The 19,196-nt window shown below is 29.9% G+C and overlaps 3 protein-coding genes across 6 annotated transcripts; all 3 read right to left on the bottom strand.

The window, feature by feature from the left end:
• Positions 1–2,386: 2,386 nt before the first annotated feature.
• Positions 2,387–7,697, bottom strand: LOC105648174 (adrenodoxin-like protein 2, mitochondrial). Of its 2 annotated transcripts, XM_012234489.4 has the most exons (8): positions 7,558–7,697; positions 6,445–6,524; positions 6,196–6,263; positions 4,750–4,859; positions 3,259–3,365; positions 2,905–2,954; positions 2,735–2,817; positions 2,387–2,651 (listed from the first exon to the last, which is right to left on the bottom strand). In XM_012234489.4, the coding sequence occupies exons 2-8, from the start codon at positions 6,500–6,502 to the stop codon at positions 2,537–2,539; spliced, it is 591 nt and encodes a 196-aa protein (XP_012089879.1). In that variant the 5' UTR covers positions 6,503–6,524; positions 7,558–7,697; the 3' UTR covers positions 2,387–2,536. The 2 variants fall into 2 exon arrangements, with proteins under 2 accessions (XP_012089879.1, XP_089578681.1); XM_089722555.1 differs by lacking the exons at positions 6,196–6,263; positions 6,445–6,524; positions 7,558–7,697 and adding an exon at positions 6,104–6,178.
• Positions 7,698–9,862: 2,165 nt separating this feature from the next.
• On the bottom strand, positions 9,863–11,620 carry LOC105648183 (cytochrome P450 77A3). Its single transcript, XM_012234498.4, has one exon. The coding sequence runs from the start codon at positions 11,525–11,527 to the stop codon at positions 9,986–9,988; it is 1,542 nt and encodes a 513-aa protein (XP_012089888.1). The 5' UTR covers positions 11,528–11,620; the 3' UTR covers positions 9,863–9,985.
• Positions 11,621–13,862: 2,242 nt separating this feature from the next.
• LOC105649578 (trihelix transcription factor PTL) lies at positions 13,863–18,221 on the bottom strand. Of its 3 annotated transcripts, XR_002285755.3 has the most exons (4): positions 17,516–18,221; positions 15,490–16,770; positions 14,764–14,824; positions 13,863–14,025 (listed from the first exon to the last, which is right to left on the bottom strand). XR_002285755.3 is itself a non-coding variant. In XM_020684051.3 (3 exons), the coding sequence occupies exons 1-2, from the start codon at positions 17,947–17,949 to the stop codon at positions 15,534–15,536; spliced, it is 1,671 nt and encodes a 556-aa protein (XP_020539710.1). In that variant the 5' UTR covers positions 17,950–18,221; the 3' UTR covers positions 14,615–14,824; positions 15,490–15,533. The 3 variants fall into 3 exon arrangements, 2 of the variants coding, with proteins under 2 accessions (XP_020539710.1, XP_012091660.1); XM_020684051.3 differs by lacking the exon at positions 13,863–14,025 and having other exon boundaries at positions 14,615–14,824; XM_012236270.4 differs by lacking the exons at positions 13,863–14,025; positions 14,764–14,824 and having other exon boundaries at positions 15,178–16,770; positions 17,516–18,220.
• Between the last annotated feature and the right edge of the window lie 975 nt (positions 18,222–19,196).

Raw genomic sequence — 19,196 nt, 5'->3', positions numbered from 1 at the left:
ATTGCATAATCTTTTTTCTTTTTCTTTTAATGGGTTCCTGAAATGATGCAACTGAGGTAGTGGGGTTGGAAATGTGATGTGCTGTATATTATAGATCTCTGGTTTCTGTTGTATTATAGCGAATGTGTAGATTCCTTATAAAGGCCAAAATTTCAGATTCCACTGTGGTTGGGCTGATCTTGCTTTTGAGTGGAGGTACACTCCTTTGGCCTTTTTTGTCCTCTCACGTATCATTATTCTATTCCTAATACAAATGTTAGAGTTTAACAATAGAAATTTATTGGTGTTGAGTACGGATTTATTTGGCTTAATCATTAAAAAAAAGCCTTAACTTTTGAGATGTTTTTCACATTTGGCCAATTCTCTTCATTTTGTCAATTAATATCATGAATTTATTTTTTATTGTCAATTCTAGCCTTCGTAAAAAATTTCGATTGGGTGCAATCAAGTGATGCATATTCAGGAGCAAAAAAAACCTACTGACCGTCGAGTTCATTAGTTGGAAAGTCATACTAGTCGAGTTCATTAGTTGGAAAGTCATACTAGATTCTTTCAAGCTTGGTAGGAGTTGAAGGAAATTGTCAACTTAAAGATTCTAAAAATAATGATGGACGGTCATGTGGATATAAGTTGACATGTTTATGGGTCAATTAAAAGTCAATAAGCGATAAATTAATGGACTCTGGGCAACAAATTAACGGATTCTGGACAAAAGCTATAATTGACATAGAAAAATAAGAAGTAATGGATAAAATTAAAAATATTGACCCAATCTATTAAGAATGTCAAAGTTTGGACTTTTTTATGATTTATTTTATAAAGCTTTGTTTTTTCGATTCATAGCATTTGTTTTTTGCTAAAAAATGTTAGATGAGGCATCATCATAGTTTTTCTTTTTTATTTCTTTTATTATTTGCTAATTTCATTTTCTTTTAATTTAGATATTAATTAAGTTGAAATTAATTATATGAATTAATTTTTTTAATTAACTAAATTAATAATGTTTATATTTCAAATAGTGAAATTTTTTATTTTTTTGATAATTATGAGATTAATAATTAAAATCTCAAGATTGTTTTCCCAATGCTCCAGAAATTTAGGTTTTCAAATTTCCATTGTTTTTTTTCTCTATTTCTATTCACTTTGAGAAAATCAGATAATAAGTCAAAAGTATTTTCTTTATCTCAACTATGTATTATTAAATAAATTATAAAATTTCTAACAACATTGAAATTCAATTATTAAATAAATAAGGAAGACTTTGGCATCCAAATGAATAATGTTATTTGAATTTCTAAAAATAATAATAATAAAGTTGCACATTCCATGCAGCGTGGATATAATATAGAAAAACTCAGAAAATATTTTAGTTTCCTTCTATAGTCATGAAACGTAAAATATAATATCAGAATAATTAAAAACATATTGTACCAACTAAAATAACTTAATTTAATTTTCATATATTATTCAATTTTTATTAAAAAATTCTTCTAATAATCATTGAAGAATAGAATACATCACATGGCTTAAAGAAAAGATAGAAGTGTTGCTTAGATTAGATATTTTGGATAAAGGGAGGAGATCATCATTTATCATTCTTTTTAGTGATATTTATCTGAAGGAAATCATTACTCTTTTGAGAACAAAGCTTTTCTCAATTTTCAACTTTCCATTATATGATACTTCTTTGTCTAATATTAAAAAAAAAAAAAAAAAAAAAAAAAAATCCAAAGATTTTTATTTGATAAGTCGTAATGAATGTAATGTTATCAAATGAATCTTTATAACCAGTTTAGTCAGTCACAATGAAATATAATCAAATACATATTTCATATTTTAAAATAAAAAGAATAAATTAATTTTTCCTTTATTCACTTATATTTCAGCTCTCTCCCTCTGAATCTAAATCATTATAATTTTTATTTTTATATCAAATATAACAGTTTTGATAATAAAAGGAAAATTTATTTTTCATTTGGATTAATATAAAACTACTTAATATGTTAGTGTAATTAAAAATACCACACTAAATTACTTCCATATTAAAAAAAAAAAAAAAAAGGGTTGAATGGACTATAAAACAGTTGACCATTTTTGTGAAAAAAATGAGGATGAAAGTGATTTTTTGGCAAAAAAAAAATAATAAATTTGAAAAAAAAAAAATCCACAGTAGTATGAGCCTTGCATGATGCTATGAAAAGAAATAGATAAACCGAGGACAAGCAAGATTTTGCAAATACAACATAAGGAAAAAGCACTTGGCTGTCAAGGTAAAGAGATAACAATAGAAAGTTATAATTATTATTTGGAACATTAGTAATGTAGTGCAAAAGACATTCTATTTGGATGCTACATTTGGAATCAACAGTCTCAATCCTATATTCCCTTTAACATGATGTGAATGCAAGAATTTGTTCCCTAAAATGGAATCTATAAGGTGATGTAATAAATAATCAATAGCTAAAACATGCTCATTGGTTGGATAGCTGCAAAACTGTGATAACTGCAACACTTACTTTGCACTCAGTAGAGTCTTCTAGTGCGGTTTTGGAACATAACCATCGACAGCAAAATTCCGTGTTGCAGAAGGAATAGCTAAGCGGATTCCATCAAGTTCAGGTTTCGCGATTACCTGACAACCCAATCGAGAACTGCAAAACCCAAAAACAAAATCAATCTCGGTTTTTAACCCAAAAGAAATCCTTTGTTGTGTGTTTATGCTCAAGGAACTCACGTTTCGGTGAGACCAAAGGCCAAATCCAACATGTCATTCTCCTCGTCAGTTGGGTCTTCTAATTTATTGTAGTATTCCAAATCCTATCATAAGATTCATGTAGTTAAATCCCTTCTTTAAGTTTAACATTATAATGGAATCACTGCATAAGGAGACTTTTAGTTGCATACCATAACGATCACATGACATGTTGAACAAGCAAGCGAGGCTTCACATGCTCCTGATGACATCAAAACTATCATATTAAAACTAAAAGGAAATTGCCATTGTAGAAATTTACAATCTATTTTCTGCTTTTATAATTGATGAAGACAAAAGGAACTAGGGGAGATGAATCGCTGTTGCAAATTAAAGAAAACAGAATATTCCATGACTATGATAACTATCCATGAGTGGCCAAACTGCAATCACTGGACTTCAGTAAAAGCATTGCCATCCAATAAAACTTGCTTACAGATAATACAAGTTATAATCAACTCAGCGGTGGACAATAATAAACTAAAGCTGCAACATATAGTTCTTGCCTTCAAGTTCTATATCATTTTCATGAGCAGCTTCTAACATAGACATTCCTATTGGAACCTTGATGTGCTTTTCCTCTCCATCCTTATCCACAAAGGTTACAGATATCCTGCAAATATCGCCTAAATGAGAAGAAATAACGGCAAGATCTACTTGCAGATCTAAAAATAAAAAGATGATTGTTGTGGCTTGTTTCACCAAGGATGATGGTTAGTTCTATTCTTCAATTGCAAACGAGTGCAAACAATTAAATGTTTATCCATATTGCCATGACATAAGAATTATGTAGAATAGACATGAGACTCCATGATGGAAAAAATAATGGAAGAATGAATTCACTAATACTTGAAAGAACTAACATCACCAATTTAGCAAGTAGCTGCATATTCTTCTGCACATGATGACTTCACTTTGGAAGTCTAAATGCTATATGCCACAGTTGAATATGCAGATCCTAATTGTCCACTTAATTTAACTCTCCAGTACTTTGGAAACCAAGTAATAAGTCATAAATTATGAATTTGATGAGTTTCTTTGACTATATAATACAGACATGTCTCTGAAAATTAAGAGAGGCATCTAGCTTTGACTTTAGATAGGTCATGGAAACTCCTCAAAATGTAGAAACAGAAAACATGACTGTAAATGTTTGTTTCCAAAACTGCTATATTAATTCTACCCGAGTCAAGATTAAATATATTCAATCGCAGAATAGCAGTAAATCATAATAAATTTATATATTTTCTTATAATTCTTAAGTCTATTATTGGGAGAAGATAAATAGTTCAATCTCATACAACAAAAGTGTTCAGTGTATGATGATGCATCAAATCCCAATTAAATACAAAATACAACTGCGAATACAACAATACGCTAGAAGTTAATTATCTATAATTTACAACCAAGCAAATTATTTCAGACAAAATAAGACAATGCAGAACTATTATTTGTAGTTCATCCAGCAAGCCAGCCTAAAAGTTCTTGGAGAATGATTGATCTTATTCGAGGTAGTAGAGAGAATGATTGACCTTATTCGAGGTAGTAGAGACTCACCAGCCAAGTGAATGAGAAACATATGAGCAATCAGTGGATTCTTGGTGAGTCCAGGAGAATCTTTGGAAATTACTATTCTAAGTCCTCAGAATTTACTTAAGACAGTATCTAATGATATCAGAGTTTCTGTTGTCATCTGAGTTTTCCTTCCAAAAATTATAGAAGTATAAGCTCATGCATTCACCATATTTACCACGATGTCGGGACAGAATAACCAAATTTCAGTGAACACTAACCAACGAGATTACTGCTCACGAGGATATAGGTTCTCTCAAAATCTAACTTAGACTTTAAAAGAATATAGCTACTTAAACTTTTTAATGATATTTATGTCATTCTGAAAGGGTGTCATTATTAGCTTTTCACCCTTGAGATATAGAAAGGCATACATTTATCTAGCATCATAAAATGCCACATGTTATCAATTCAAAAGAGCTTACTTTTCCTCGCTTTCATCCACAATATCAGTACTAGAAGTTGTCGTAGAAAACAGATGATGCTTCTGAATTAAGGTACCTTGGAACACCTTAGTCACTGGATGCAATTCAAACTGTTCCCAAAGCAAGAACCAATTAATATATATAAATTAGAACAATGGGGCAAATAGAAATTTATTTTCAGATAAAAATAGGTCTTCTAACTATAAACCACTCAAGATTCCTAACCAGATTTATAATGCATGATTTCATATGTTTAATCAAGTGATCCTAGTTTATGCAGATGCCAGGATCCTGCCTCAGGTGGTGAAATGGTGGAGCAAAGTTCAAAGGCCTAGTGTTCTTCAAATCTCATCAAGCAACCATGGGCTTAAAATTCATATCAAGTCTACAGCATTTACAATAATGAGAACTCATACATCTTCTCTAAATACCGCTTTTCTTCAATATTTTATTTATGCATCTCTTCAGTTTAATTTTTGCAATACCGGCAAACTTACTTTTTCTAACTAGGTTCCCAGCTCAACGGATGCCTTTCAGTCCCATGTCCAACGATTCATAGACTCAGAATTTTTCTAATAAATTGCAAACATAATGCTGAACTGCCACATGTTTCAGAAAGAAATTTAGAGAAATAGTTACTCAGTTTGCATAGGTATTTAATTACCAGGGATATTTTTGGTTTTTGACTTTGCAAGAGAAGGGGTTCATTTTACAATACCTACCTAAGTATTTTTATAGCTCTTCTAGCACCAAGTTGTTTAGATTATTGAAATATGAAGTTGAGTTTAGAAATTGTTTCCTTCAGTTTGTTTTCATTTTCCGGTCCCTTTCTAACCATATTTGCACATTAAAATGTCAACACAAATGGGTAAATTATCAAATCTAACCGGTTCCTTGCTGAAGATAATTGCTGGAAAACCACTTTTCTCGTGATGTATATTCTATTCAATATTTATCACCATAAATTAACTAATCGACTATTACACCAAATAGGCAATATGACAAAAAGATGATTACACCAATCCCCTGGAGCTCAAACAGTATTTGGAGGTAAGGGTTGTTGCAGGTAATCAAGACAAATCCTCAACAGATCTAACATTAAGCTTTTGCATGGAATCTTTCTCAGGTTAGGCATTTAACAGCCAATCATTCATGTATCACAAGAAACAAGCATCCAGGTGAACCACTATAAATTTCTTCAACAAAAAGAAATAGCTATGACAGCTAATATCAAACTAATTTTTTTTGGGAACTGATATCTATCTGATCTGAAAAACTAGATATCAATAATACTGATCATAGTTATCTAAATATTACTCACTAACTTGTATGAGTTGCCATACAACCAACTTACAGATGAAGCAGGACAAAGGAAATGATAGAGCGCCAACAGTCTGTTCATTGAGAAAAAAAAGAAACAATAAATGCAGATTCTATAGCACATACCTGAGGTCGCCAATATTGACTATAAGTTGCTTCTACAAATCCTGTTCTACACAAGGATGTACACATACCTGTGCAAAAATGATGCAATTTGACAATGTCAGTTAGAGAAATTATGAATTTTTCTGCTATATTGTTTCTTTAATTGAGCTTCCTTCTGAATGAGTGAATATATCAGATATACATATTCCTAAACTATCCAACAGCTACAGCTTCCAAATTATAAACCCAGATGGGAAATGTGAAAAATACCTCTAGAGAGATGTTTAACTATCCCAACTCCAATTCTTGAGATTCTAGAAAGTAACATGGCTGTACCACCTCAATGACTCCTATATTCCAGAAAAAACAAAGGGAATTACAGAAAGCGCATATTACATCTTGAAAATAGCAATCAAAGTTCAACGACAAAAAAATATATAAAAAAAGAAAAAAAAAACACAAATCTCCTGAACTAATGAACAAACTGTGAGAACTAGAAAACAGCCAAAAGCACATTGAGGATGGATTAATAACATTCCAGTTTATAAAACCAAATGTCCTAAAAATTACAAAACATTAAAAAAGAAAAAAGCAAAAAGGGGAATAAAACCCAAAAGCTAGTTCAAATTAGTAATGTTTGACGCAACCAAAGATGGATCAGAAATGAGAATTCAATAAAGAAAAAGAATAGCTCAAGGATAAACCTTTTATTATTGTTCAGATTCATTAAATCATCATTATAAGGTTTTGAAGAGGTTTCTTTATATGAATGTGTCAAAGTTTCAAATTTGAGCAGAAACCAATGAAGCATCGAATCTCATTGGGAAAGGCAAATATTAACATCAAAACCTTCTCCATGATACACATCAAAAGTTTCCTTTTTTATTAAGGCAACATCCTCGAGCTGGGGACGATCTAACCAAAGTCATGAAACAGTACTTCTATGAATGATAGAGCAAAAGATTGGCTAAATAGAGTTGATTTCCTAATTACTCGTACCACAGAGATCATTCACTACTTATAATTTCAAATTAGATAACTCAATACTATGTAAGATCATTAGGGTTCAGCTATGGAGAGGTCATAATCAAAGCATTCTTCATTTTATCTTCAACATAACATTATTTTGCATTACAACTTCAAAACCTATTCTTTAATGTTACAATGAATATACCAAACCCAGCAAATTCATAACCACAATAACAGAATCATAAAACAGAAATGTTGCAAGAAACCCTTTTCAAGTTTCAACCAAGACTAATAAAATCAAAACAAATGGATAAACCTCTTTACAAAATCTCAAAAATCAATGTGATTACAAAACTAAGGGAAAAGGATAAAGACACTATGATGTTTAACAGAAAGAAGAACAAGAAATTGCACCTGTTCTGGGTGAAGCAGTTGCCCAAACCAAAGAGAACAGCCAAAAACTAAAATGCCACCTGATTTAGGAAATTAGGTTAACGAAAAGGATGAAGCCCAGCTTGCTGATGGTGAACGCGTTTCCGTTTCGTTTCTTTTCTTTCGTCGCCTGCAGGGACTTATTTTGTTTTTTCTTTTCTTTTGTCGTTCGGCTTCATTTGGGTGCTGTAATTATTATTCGGGTGGGTTTGGTAAATTGTAGGGGTTAAATTGAGTAATTTGCAACTATTAATGGAGCAAGAAAAGGCAATGCAAAAGTTTTAGGAGTGAAATTAAAATAAATAAAAAAAAGAAGGCACAAGATTAGTGTTATAAATTATAATATAAAATTTAGAAATAACTACTTGAAATAAATTAAATATAATTTCACTTTAAAATTAGGTGGCTAACAACCTTTATTTTATTTTATTTTTTCAAAAAGACTTATAAAGTAAATTAAGATTTATTTTTTATTTTTAAATTCAAATTTTAAATTGAATTTATATATACTGTTATAATAAACATACAAAAATAAAATATTTCAAAATATATTCGAATAAAGTTAGATATTTCGACCAAAAAAATAACATTTATCCTTTATTTTACAAAAATTGCATAATTATTTTTTTAATTAATTATAATATGATGTCATAAACCAATTTTAATTAATTGTAATTGCTTTTCAATTTTTTCACATACAGCGAAAGCCTTACAGTTGTATGAAGAAAAAAAAAAAAAAAAAAAAAGAAATTCACTCTTAGAAAGGTTTTTCTAAATGTCACTTTGGGCGCTAGTGTAGAAGTATGGTACTGATCAAGAATAAAATCTACCATATAATTTCTTATCAAGACAGATACTTCCTTAATAAAATAGTAATATATAAACTTCACTTTTTTAATTATAGAATAAAATCAAACCTAATTAAATAACAATGCAATTTAATTATTTAAAAGGATATTAAATTATTTAAGGTCATGTTCGGCAATTTTAGCTGTTTTAATAATTGTTATATGTTTTACTAACGGTTAACTGTTTATAGAGCGATTTAGAATTAAAGTGTTCGGTAAAATAACTGTTCGATTACCTATGTAATATAAAACGACAAAAAACATTAAAGTGAAGAACAAAATAAAGATAAATAATGAGTATATGAATCATAAAAAATTTATAAAACACTCAACGTTAATAAAGATAACGTTTCATGAAATACTACTTTAAATTCTAAACGTAATGATAGATATTATATCACCGAATGCTATAATTAATTAAAATAATATTTTAATCCAATTAAAATACAACATACTACCCGAAACACGGCTGCCAAACAGTGTCTAAGAAGACTCAGGAAGCACAAGTTTGTTTGTGATCCTATTAAGAAGTTGATAATTTATAATTGGAAAAGATGATCATAACCACACTAAATAATTGAAAACTAAATATGGATGCTGAAAGTTTAATAGCTGTCTTGGTAGGTGTGGATGGTCCAATTTTAGCTTAACTATCTTAATTATTGTGTATAGAATAGGGCAAGCAAAGGTCTATACATTTCCAAGACAACTAAAGTCCTCATCAAGGAGATAGAAATTTTATTACACCTAAAGTCATTGAGCAAAGGACTATATATTTCTACGTATATATTTAATTTTGAAAAGGACTTTAGCTGCATGCTAACTATTTGATAGATACTCCAAGCCACTCAACCATATAATAGACTTTTGATTATCATTGAATGCTATAGCATCAACTATATATATATATAATATAAGTAGCATAGAGATTTTTTTTTTTTGTCAAATTTTCTCAATCACTGTTTTCACCGCTATAACGAGCTATATAACGAGTTTATGAGAGAGTTATTCCATATTGTATAACTGATAAAAAGACTAAGTAAACGGTCGATTAGATGCAAATGGTTAAAAACCATGGTTATAAAATATAAATTGAAAATTTTTTAAACAATTCGGACCAAAATTTACATTTGAATTGCACGAACTAAATTCAACAAGTTAATTTGGTATGTTTTTGTCGGTTTTTGCTATTTCAGTTTGGTTTTAAACCCAATCGATAAATTTTTGTGTAATCGACTCGAATCGAACAATAAATTCGATTCAAACTCAACCTTTTTTGGACACCTGACCGAATTGAACCAAAATAAATCGGTTCAATTTTCAATTCGGTCTATAGTTTTGCTCACCCTTAACTGATAGTATTATTCCAATTTATTAAATCTCCTAATAAATAAATTTTATATATACGACAAAAAGGTAAATTACAAATTACAGTAACATTCATTTAAAATGTTTTATTTTCATTCCAAAAGAGTATCATTATCAATAATAGAAAACAATTCACATTATATGGCATATATAGAAAATTATTTGTGTTACCATAATTGACCTTTCAAGCATTTTTAAGTCCTGGGCTTGATCTTAGCTCTAAGATTATTCTTCATAACCACAGTAAATTCCAATTTACCAGTGAAATCAATCTTTTCATCTGGTGGATAAGCACTCCATTCAAATTCTTGAACCATTCTTGCAATCATTAAATGTAAATGCACCGTTGCTAACCCTAAACCAGGGCATATTCTTCTTCCTACACCAAACGGTGTCATTTTGACACCGGTGACTCCGGTTATATCTGCCTGCTCTTTTCCTGAAGAAAATCGATCCGGATTGAATTTTTCAGGGTTAGACCAAATTCTTGGATCCTCCCCTATAGCAGTAGAAAAAATCTCTACATTTGCATCAATTGGAATATCATACCCTCCTAAAGTTGTAGCTTCAGTGACTGCATGAGTTAATAAAAAAAATGTTGGAGGGTGTTTACGTAATAATTCTTTTACTACTGCTTGTAGATACTCCATTTTCTCTACATCTGTCTCAGTAACCTTTTTATCCCCCACTACTTCTTTTATTTCATTGTACAACTTATTTTGAACATCAGGATTGTCAATAAGTTGTGCAATGCCCCATTCCACCGCAGTAGCCGTCGTGTCGGTCCCGCCATTGAGGAACTCCGAGCAAAGGGTCACCAGTTCTTGGTCCGACGGTGAGGATTTTCTCCCTTCGATTTTTAGGCCAAAAAGGGTATCTAAATATGAGAAAGAAATTGCTTTTGGATCTGATTTAGGGTTTTCTAAAGCTTTTCGACGTTTTTGGATCAATGGAACCATGAATTCAACTTGTTCTTTTCTAACTTGGGATACCCTTTTTCTTTGTTTAGAGAAAAAAGGGCTTAAAATGGGAAGAAAATCATCAATTCTTGGATCAAGAACAATCAAGACTGATTTCATTATTTGATCCATCTTGATAATTGTTTCTTCATCCATTTCAAGACCAAAACACATAGCTAAAAGAATACAAAAAACAGCAAACCTTGCATTTCTTAGCACCCAAACAACTCCGTTATTACTTTCTGCTTCATTTCTAAGCCGATCGATAAATTTATCCATCGCATCATCTCTTACATGGCGAAACTCCTTAATCCTACTTGAACTAAGCATATTTTGCACCATATTCCGCCTTAAAGACCGCCATACAGGGCCGTAAAGGGCGGCGTTGACGGTGAACTTGTTACAGCTAAAAATAGCTCTTGTAGGGTTTTCACGTGGCCTAGTAGCGAAAAGAGGACCTCTTTCGATAAGTGCTTCATGTACTAATTTAGCATCACTTAGAATTATAAGCGTTCTTGTTCCCATCTTTAAAGTAAAGATCGGACCATATTTTGGAAGTAACTCTTCTATATACTGAAAAAAGGGTTTACCTGAACGAGCAACTTGAAAAAGATTGCCAACAATAGGCCAACCGGTTGGCCCTGGAGGAAGATTTAGATTCTTGGATTTAGATTTGCAATAAAACAAGAAAGCAAAGCAAGAAATGAAAAAAGCAAGAATGGTAAAGAAAAGGCTGTTGTAAGAGGAAAGAGAAAAGGTAGAAGAGATAACAGCCATTGTTTTGTTTTTGTGTGAGAAAGGAAAGAGAAGGTGTTTGATGGAGTAGATGATGAATGTAGAATGGGTATAAGAATGGGAAGAGCATGAAATTGTAGGTGGAGGTTTTAATTAATAAATAATCATGATGGTCTCTTACTGCCTATTTTATTACACTAATACTCAAAGGAAAAAGAAGTCTGATGCCAAAAATTGAATACTCAAAGGAAAATTGCTAAAAGCCAATTAACATTAGTTTAATGATATTAAAATCATTTTTAAGGTTGAGAGCTTTGGTATGCTTTTGGGTTAAATTGTAGTTAGATATTGAAGAGTATATTATGAAACATTTGAAGAAATAAAATTGAATGAAATGTTAATATAAAACGACCGAAAGTCATATTTGGAATGGTTAACTGCTAATTTTACCTAACAAGATCAAATTACTGAGTTTTTTTTTTTTTTATTTTCAGAAAAAAAAAAGTATATAGTGCCAAATATTACCAATAAATCAAAGGCAATATATATAAAAAGGAACTGAAATAACAAAAAAAAGTAGGATAAGGTAGCTTTCATGTGATGAGGTGTTAGTATGGTTATGTTTAATGCTTGCAACTACTCACATGTGAAACTGAAGGAAAAGCGTACTTAATATCAAAAAGATGAGCACTTGAAAATTTGGGTAGAAGAGAAGAAACAAATCAAGTTACGTTGGAAAGTTTTTGTGGTTCACAAATTACTGGAGAAAAAGAAAACTAAACTCTCTCCCATATGCATGTGCTGTGCTTCTCTATCTGTCTCCCCCGTTCCCTCTCCCTCTGCCTCTGTATATGTACGTAGTCAATAGAGCCTGCAGGTGTATTCATCAATACTCGTAAATCATACAAACCGATTCAAAATTGTAAATCATTAAAACCGTACTTATAGGTTCAGTTGGTTTAAATATCCTTCATAATTCGATTTGATTCGATTTAAATTTTTTATATGACTATTGATTTGGTTTCTACAAATCCTCCAGATCAATTCATGAAGACCCTTGCCAAACAGTGTTTTTATCCTCTTTGATGATTATTTGAAACAAGAAATTTTTATACAATCCATAGATTATTCAGAATTCTATATCTAAAATCCCTCAAACCAAACATAACTATAATCACTTTGAGTCCAACTTAAATAGTCTCGTTAGCAGGTAAAGATGGGTCCATTTAAGAAAAATTGATGTGCTAAAATTTAATTCAATTAAAAGAAATAAATTGGATTATTCCAACTTAATTTTACTTTTTAACCATCTTTATTTATTTTAAAAATAACTACTTTGAGAGACCATATATAAATTATAATAATAATAATATTTATATAATAAATCCAGTCTAATAAAATTAATACTCTTGATTATGAAGTTAAAAGTAACATGATTTTTAATAATGTCAACATGTACCGGTTTGCTTGACAGTTGGCATTTCAAGTCGGTATATTTGACGGCCGACGAGCATTTGATTCGGTTTAAATCAAATTATTAATTTAAATTTAACAAATTGATAATTTTTATGATATAAATTAATACGTAGAACTGATATCGAATTGATTTGAATCAATTCGAACTGATATAAAATTTTTTTCTGCTAGAAATGAAATAGAACCAATTTTGTAAAATTTAGAATTAATGAAATTTAATTATATCTAACTTTATTTATGGATTGGAGAGGACACCCTAAGTAAGAATTGCAATCAACAAAATGTTGTAACATTAATTAGACCTGCCATGTGTGAGTGGCTAGTAAAATTATTGAGATGATGGATGTTTGAATTGATATTATTTTGTATGTTGGCTAGAGAATAGATTATATAAATTTTTAAAAATAAATATAAATTAAAATCAATCAACAGTATAATAGGTTTTTCGAGGCTAAAAAATTATATAAATTTTATTTTAAAAATAAAAATATGAAATTGCATATCGAAAATTATAATAACAATTATATATGTTGATGGGATATCAAAATTAATAACTCAATTAGAAGCACCCTCTACTAAATAGGCTTGCACATGCAGCTATTACATGGGTGGTTTTGGGCCCTGGCCCAACTGTGGATTTTCACACTATTTAGTACCACATCGAAAATTTTTTTTTGTATATATATATATATGTATATATACACGCACTCTCAAATTTGGTTATGATTGTAATTTTTTCTTTTTTATGGGGAAAATATATTGATTTGTCTTTAAGTTGTAGCTCTAATAAATTATTTGATATCTAATTCGAAATACGTTATTTTAATAGTTAAAAGATGAAATAAATAATAATTGAATGGTAATTATAAGTATTTTACATTTAAAATAATAGCTAATTGGGGTGATCATATGGTCGGTTTGATTGAACATCAAACTAACTGAGATCTAAAAGGATAAATTAAATTTCTAAAATTAAACTAAAGCTATCGTGAGAATCAATTTGGATTGAACTGAAACCGGCTTGGTTTGATCTGTTTTTTCGATGTCTCGAAAATATGCGACACCTGAAAGATCACGATTAATCCAAGTTAAATTTTTAACTGTCTAAAAAAACTCATATAATTAAAAAAAACTTGAAGTCGAGATCTCCCTTTCATTACATTAGAGAAAATATCAATTAATTCATTTTTGAAGAGAAAAATAATTTTATATTAAGCCCACAACATAATATTTTATTTAACTCATATGATTGTCTCTAGCATTATATATCTACCACTTCTTCTCACATAGCTAGCAATGATATAAATACAAATATAAATCACCATCACAGTAAATTAAACTCTCTAGAAAGTAAACAAACTTTGAACTTGTCAAGAAAAATACAAATAAATTGAAATTTTTGGTCCATACTTGAAATAAAAATCTGTTCTAGCGATAATTAATTAATGTCTGTCTGACAAAATTAACTGTTTTTATAATTATTAATTGTTTTAATAGCTTGTAACTGTTTAAGTAATTTTTCAGAAAACGCTAAAAGTTAAATGTTACATAAAAACGTTATCTTATCTTCTAAAAACTAAATCAAATGCTATATTATCAAATACTATAAAAAATAACATTTAGCGTTTTGACCAATCAAAACGTTAAAAATTATTTAAAAAATTATCATCCAACATATATTTTAATATACCATATTAAAAAGATTTGGTATAGATTTGATTTTTACCCTTACCTATATACCTTGTACAAGATGCAGGCATATACAAGGTATAGATATGATAATTAATCGCTTCAGATTTTACCTTTCCCTTCTTGGCTCCGTACAGGGTAAAAATGTTTTATCACAAGACAAAACCTGCAAAACTACTTTGTCGAACAAAAATTAATAGTCTCCAAAGAGAAAGAAAGAGGGAGATACTACAATTCCAATTCATTATTACCTAAAGATAATATTAAAAAGATTACTACTAAATTCATAGCTTATTTCATGAGATTTCGGACTTTAAATTTTGGCAATCTGATCATTCTTTTCAATGCTTCCATGTGATAATAATGATAATTTTTCTTTATTTTCAATCATAATATGATGCTCTACAAATAATATTAATATTTCTAATTATATTAAGCCAATACGAATATTTAAAATCAGTTAAAAAGAAAATTTTAAATGAGAGTACCTAATACTCAAAATGAAAAAAAAAAATGAAAAATAGAACTAGATAAAAACTAATTAATTGCATCAAATACATAATTATGTTTTGAACCAAGGTACAAGTACATATATATCCCTCTATTAATCACATTGTACCCCTTAACCAATATAACCATGAAAGGGCATTTTATGACCATAATAAAAACTTCTCAGTAGTCAGTTTTTTCTAATTACACCAAATAAATAAACAAACCAATTAATCTCCACCCCCAATTGTCACACACTGCAATATATAAATAATTTTACCTTCTCAACAAGTTAAATCTACACTACACACCTAATTATTATAGAGGCAATATATATAACTTCGACTCACCGAAATCATCTCCAGAACTGTAAGATTGCTTGCAAGTTCGAACTCTAATCAGAATAGTTATTGAAGTTGCTGATTCTTCTTGCCCCACAAGTGCTCTCCTGAAAGCAGCTGATGCTTCCATGCATTTGGCTATTAACCACATAAGAACTTGATGAAGGTAAGTTCAAGCTTTCAAGTTTATCTATTTCTTGACCATTATTATTATAAGGATCAAGTTGCTGAAAATAATTGTTGGGTCTCAAATCTTCTTTTCTCTTCTTATTACACTCTGCTGTTGTCATGTTGAAGTAGATGTTCATGTTCTCCCATTTCTCTTTAATCTCTTCCACATCCCTATCGTACCCCAGACTGCCCATTTTTGATGCTATTTCTTCCCATAAAAATTCTTCTGAATACCCACTACTACTTTCTTGAAATCTTGCTTCCATGGCTGTTCTTATTTGTATTAAACTACAAATCTCTGGGTCACTCCATCTTCCAAAATTGATCTCATCAATATCAATCTTTTTTGCATTTCTTTGGTCTTTGTTTTTGTAATGGGTTTGAGTTACTCTTACTATTTGCTCAACTGATGATGAAAGTCCAAGTCGTTCACAATTATCTGCATATTTCTTCAATTCTTCCATTAAAGCAACATCTCTAGCTTCAATACGAGCCCTTTCTTTAGCCCAATATTCATGTATTTGATCTAAACGCGCCATTTCTTGCTTAGCCCATTCTTCTTCTCTACAAATTCTTTCTTTCTCTCTATCTTCAATAGTCTTCAGCATTCTTTCCATCCAAGCTTCTTGTTTTTCCAACAACTTCCCCATTTGTAAGTCTACAAAATCTTTAACTTTCCCTTTCCAACCCTTCTTTAACCGGCCTTTTGGTTTTCCAATCTTTCGGTTCATCATATCATAAGCAATCGCAGAAAGATCATCGTCATTGTTGTCTGAAGATGAAGTTTCGAATTCAGATGTGTTGGATAAGCTTAGGCTTTCACTGTTCTTGTTTTCTTGAAACGATAAGGATCGTTCTTTATTTTCTGGGTTAATGGGTGTTGGATAAAGAAAAGAAGTTCTATTAGTGTCATTAACCAAATGGGTTTCTGATGAAGAAGCTAACTGATTACTTGTTTCTCCATAAAGAGCTTCAAGTTGGCGAAAGAACCTATAATGCTTCCCATCCTGTCTTCCTGCTTTACCTTCCTTTGTTTTCTTGTAGTATTTGTATAAATTCTCAAATTTTTCTCTACATTTCTTGCCACTTCTTTGATAACCATGTTCCTCAGCCATGATCCTGTGTTAAAACAAAACATGCATAATTATTAATTAATATAAGAATTTAGTAAAATAAGATGACTCAGTAGGGTAATAATTTAATAAATATAAGTTGACAAGCTAGCCAACATTCCATAATAATAACTGATTTATTAATATTATATATTATAATTCTAATGTTGCTTTTCTTGATTAAAATATTCAAAAACATGATTGATCATTAGCTCTTCTGAGAATCATTGTTTCTTTTAATTATTAGTCTTGATTAATTAAGTCAATAATGTCCAGGTGAGAGGTGATTATATACATTAAGAGATACACAATTATATAAATTGGAATATAATTTCATCATCCAAAACCAGTAAAAGAGTTCTAATAGAAAGCTATATATGGGATTTTCCATGTTCGTACAACAAGAGCAATAAATCATCACAAGAAGCAAGGAAAAGGAAATCACCTGAATCACTCAGTTATGTTAACTCAATTGTGTTGCTTTAGCATTATCAAGAATCAAATTCAACAAAAAAAACTGATACAAAGATTGCAGCTTTAAAGAAAATTTGAAATTGCTAGAAGCTGGGAGGAAACCCAAAAACCCATTTATATGTTTTGTACAGTTAACAAAACAAAAATTAGGGTTTCCTAATCTATCAGAACCAAAATGCAAGAAAAACAATAAAACAAAGAAAAAACACAAATGGGTATATAAATATATATGTTAGTGCAATTTATTTTCAAAAAAAATAATAAAAAAGTTAGTATACCTAGAAACCTCATCCCATAAAGGACCTTTTTGATTAGCTTCTTTGAATCTTGAATCAAGCCTAGATCTGATCTCAAGAAGAGTAAGAGTCTCTTGTCTTGGCCATCTACTATTATTTCCCACATCATTTCCATTATTAATCCACCCATTCTCCATTTCCACTCCAAAAAATGTACTATTACTACTAGTAGTAGTAGCGTTGTTAAAATAATGGTCTTGACCAAGCTTGACCAAGCCACTATTAGCAGAAACCATAACTTCAGCTGCCATAATGGAGTCATGAAAGTGATGATGATTGTGAGTCTGTTGAGGTGCAAGATTTCTACTTGTTTGAACAAAGAATGGCTCTGTAACTTGTGGGAGACCAGAAAAATGAGTTCTTCCGGTAGCCAGAAGTTGCCGGAGATCCGGCAGGCCGTACTGGTGGTCACCCATATATTGTAAGTAGGTATTGAAAGCAAAGAAATGGAAGGAAGAAAGAGAGGAGGAGAGAGTCAAGATTGTCTTTTTCAGAGGAGAAAGATTATATCTATGGGACAAATATGGAACTTTATTCCAAAGGAGACAGGATCCGAGTCTACCGCAACTTTCATCACTCTTTCATCAATACTTCAATTCAATTCTCTTGTCTCTCTCTCTCTCTCAAAGAAAGAGAGTGAGAGAGACAGAGAGAGAGAGAGAAAGGGCACAAACCACATACGTAATATAAGGTCCAATAAGAGAGAGACAAATACATGAAGATGATAATCCAATGCTCTCTTGTACAGTTACTGAATTTTTTTTTTCTTTTTTAACCTTTTTAGTTTTGACTAACTCGTTGTTTTCCTTTTTCCTCCTTGACTTGAGATTACTGCGCCTGGTTTAACCGTTTGTGATAGCTGGTATTTAGTAATTTGGCTGACATTTAATTGATAAATAAATGTTTATATTAAAATAATTGTGATAATATAAAAAGATGTAATTATTTTCGTAAAATATATATGCCAGCTGAATATGTTTAGTTCAACTATTTGTGATGATCGATGGAGAGTAAGTTGATTATTGATAATTAATTGTTTTAGTAATTATTAATTATTTTATTAACGTTTAATCAAATGTTTAAGTGAATAATATTTCATTATTTACCATTTCAATATCTAAACGCGGAAAATATGAAGAATGTAGTTAGGATCTATTTGTAATATTAACTGTTATAATGAATGTTAATTATTTTAATAGTTATAAGTTGATTTATTAGTGATTAATTAGTTATTTATACAGCGATTTAAAGCGAAAGTATTCAGTTTTTTGACTAAATGTTATTTTAAAAGTTATTATCGAATAGAGTATTGTTATCGATTACTATTTAAATATAAAATAACTATAAATAGTAGAACTATTTTTATAAGTTATCATTTATTATATATATATATATATATATTTTTTTTAAAGCATGTTATATAGATAAAAAAATTTTAATAATGTTTAATTTAAATAAGTATAAATAAAACGATCATATAAAAACATTAATACAAAAAAAAATATTAATGATTTCTTTATACGATGAACATAGTATAAGTATAATATATAAATGCAAAATCATCTAGCAACTTATAGATGAATCAAAAACATTCTGATTATATTTTCCTATAATAATATTATAAAAATTATATTTTCCTCTAATAATATTATAAAAATTATAT

The sequence above is a fragment of the Jatropha curcas genome, chromosome 6, assembly GCF_041381405.1.
Source record: "Jatropha curcas cultivar XTBG-Jc1 chromosome 6, XTBG_Jcur_1.0, whole genome shotgun sequence".
Taxonomy (NCBI): Eukaryota; Viridiplantae; Streptophyta; class Magnoliopsida; order Malpighiales; family Euphorbiaceae; genus Jatropha; species Jatropha curcas.
Note: the sequence above shows the minus strand (reverse complement) of the source record. Positions and strands in the feature narration are given on the sequence as shown.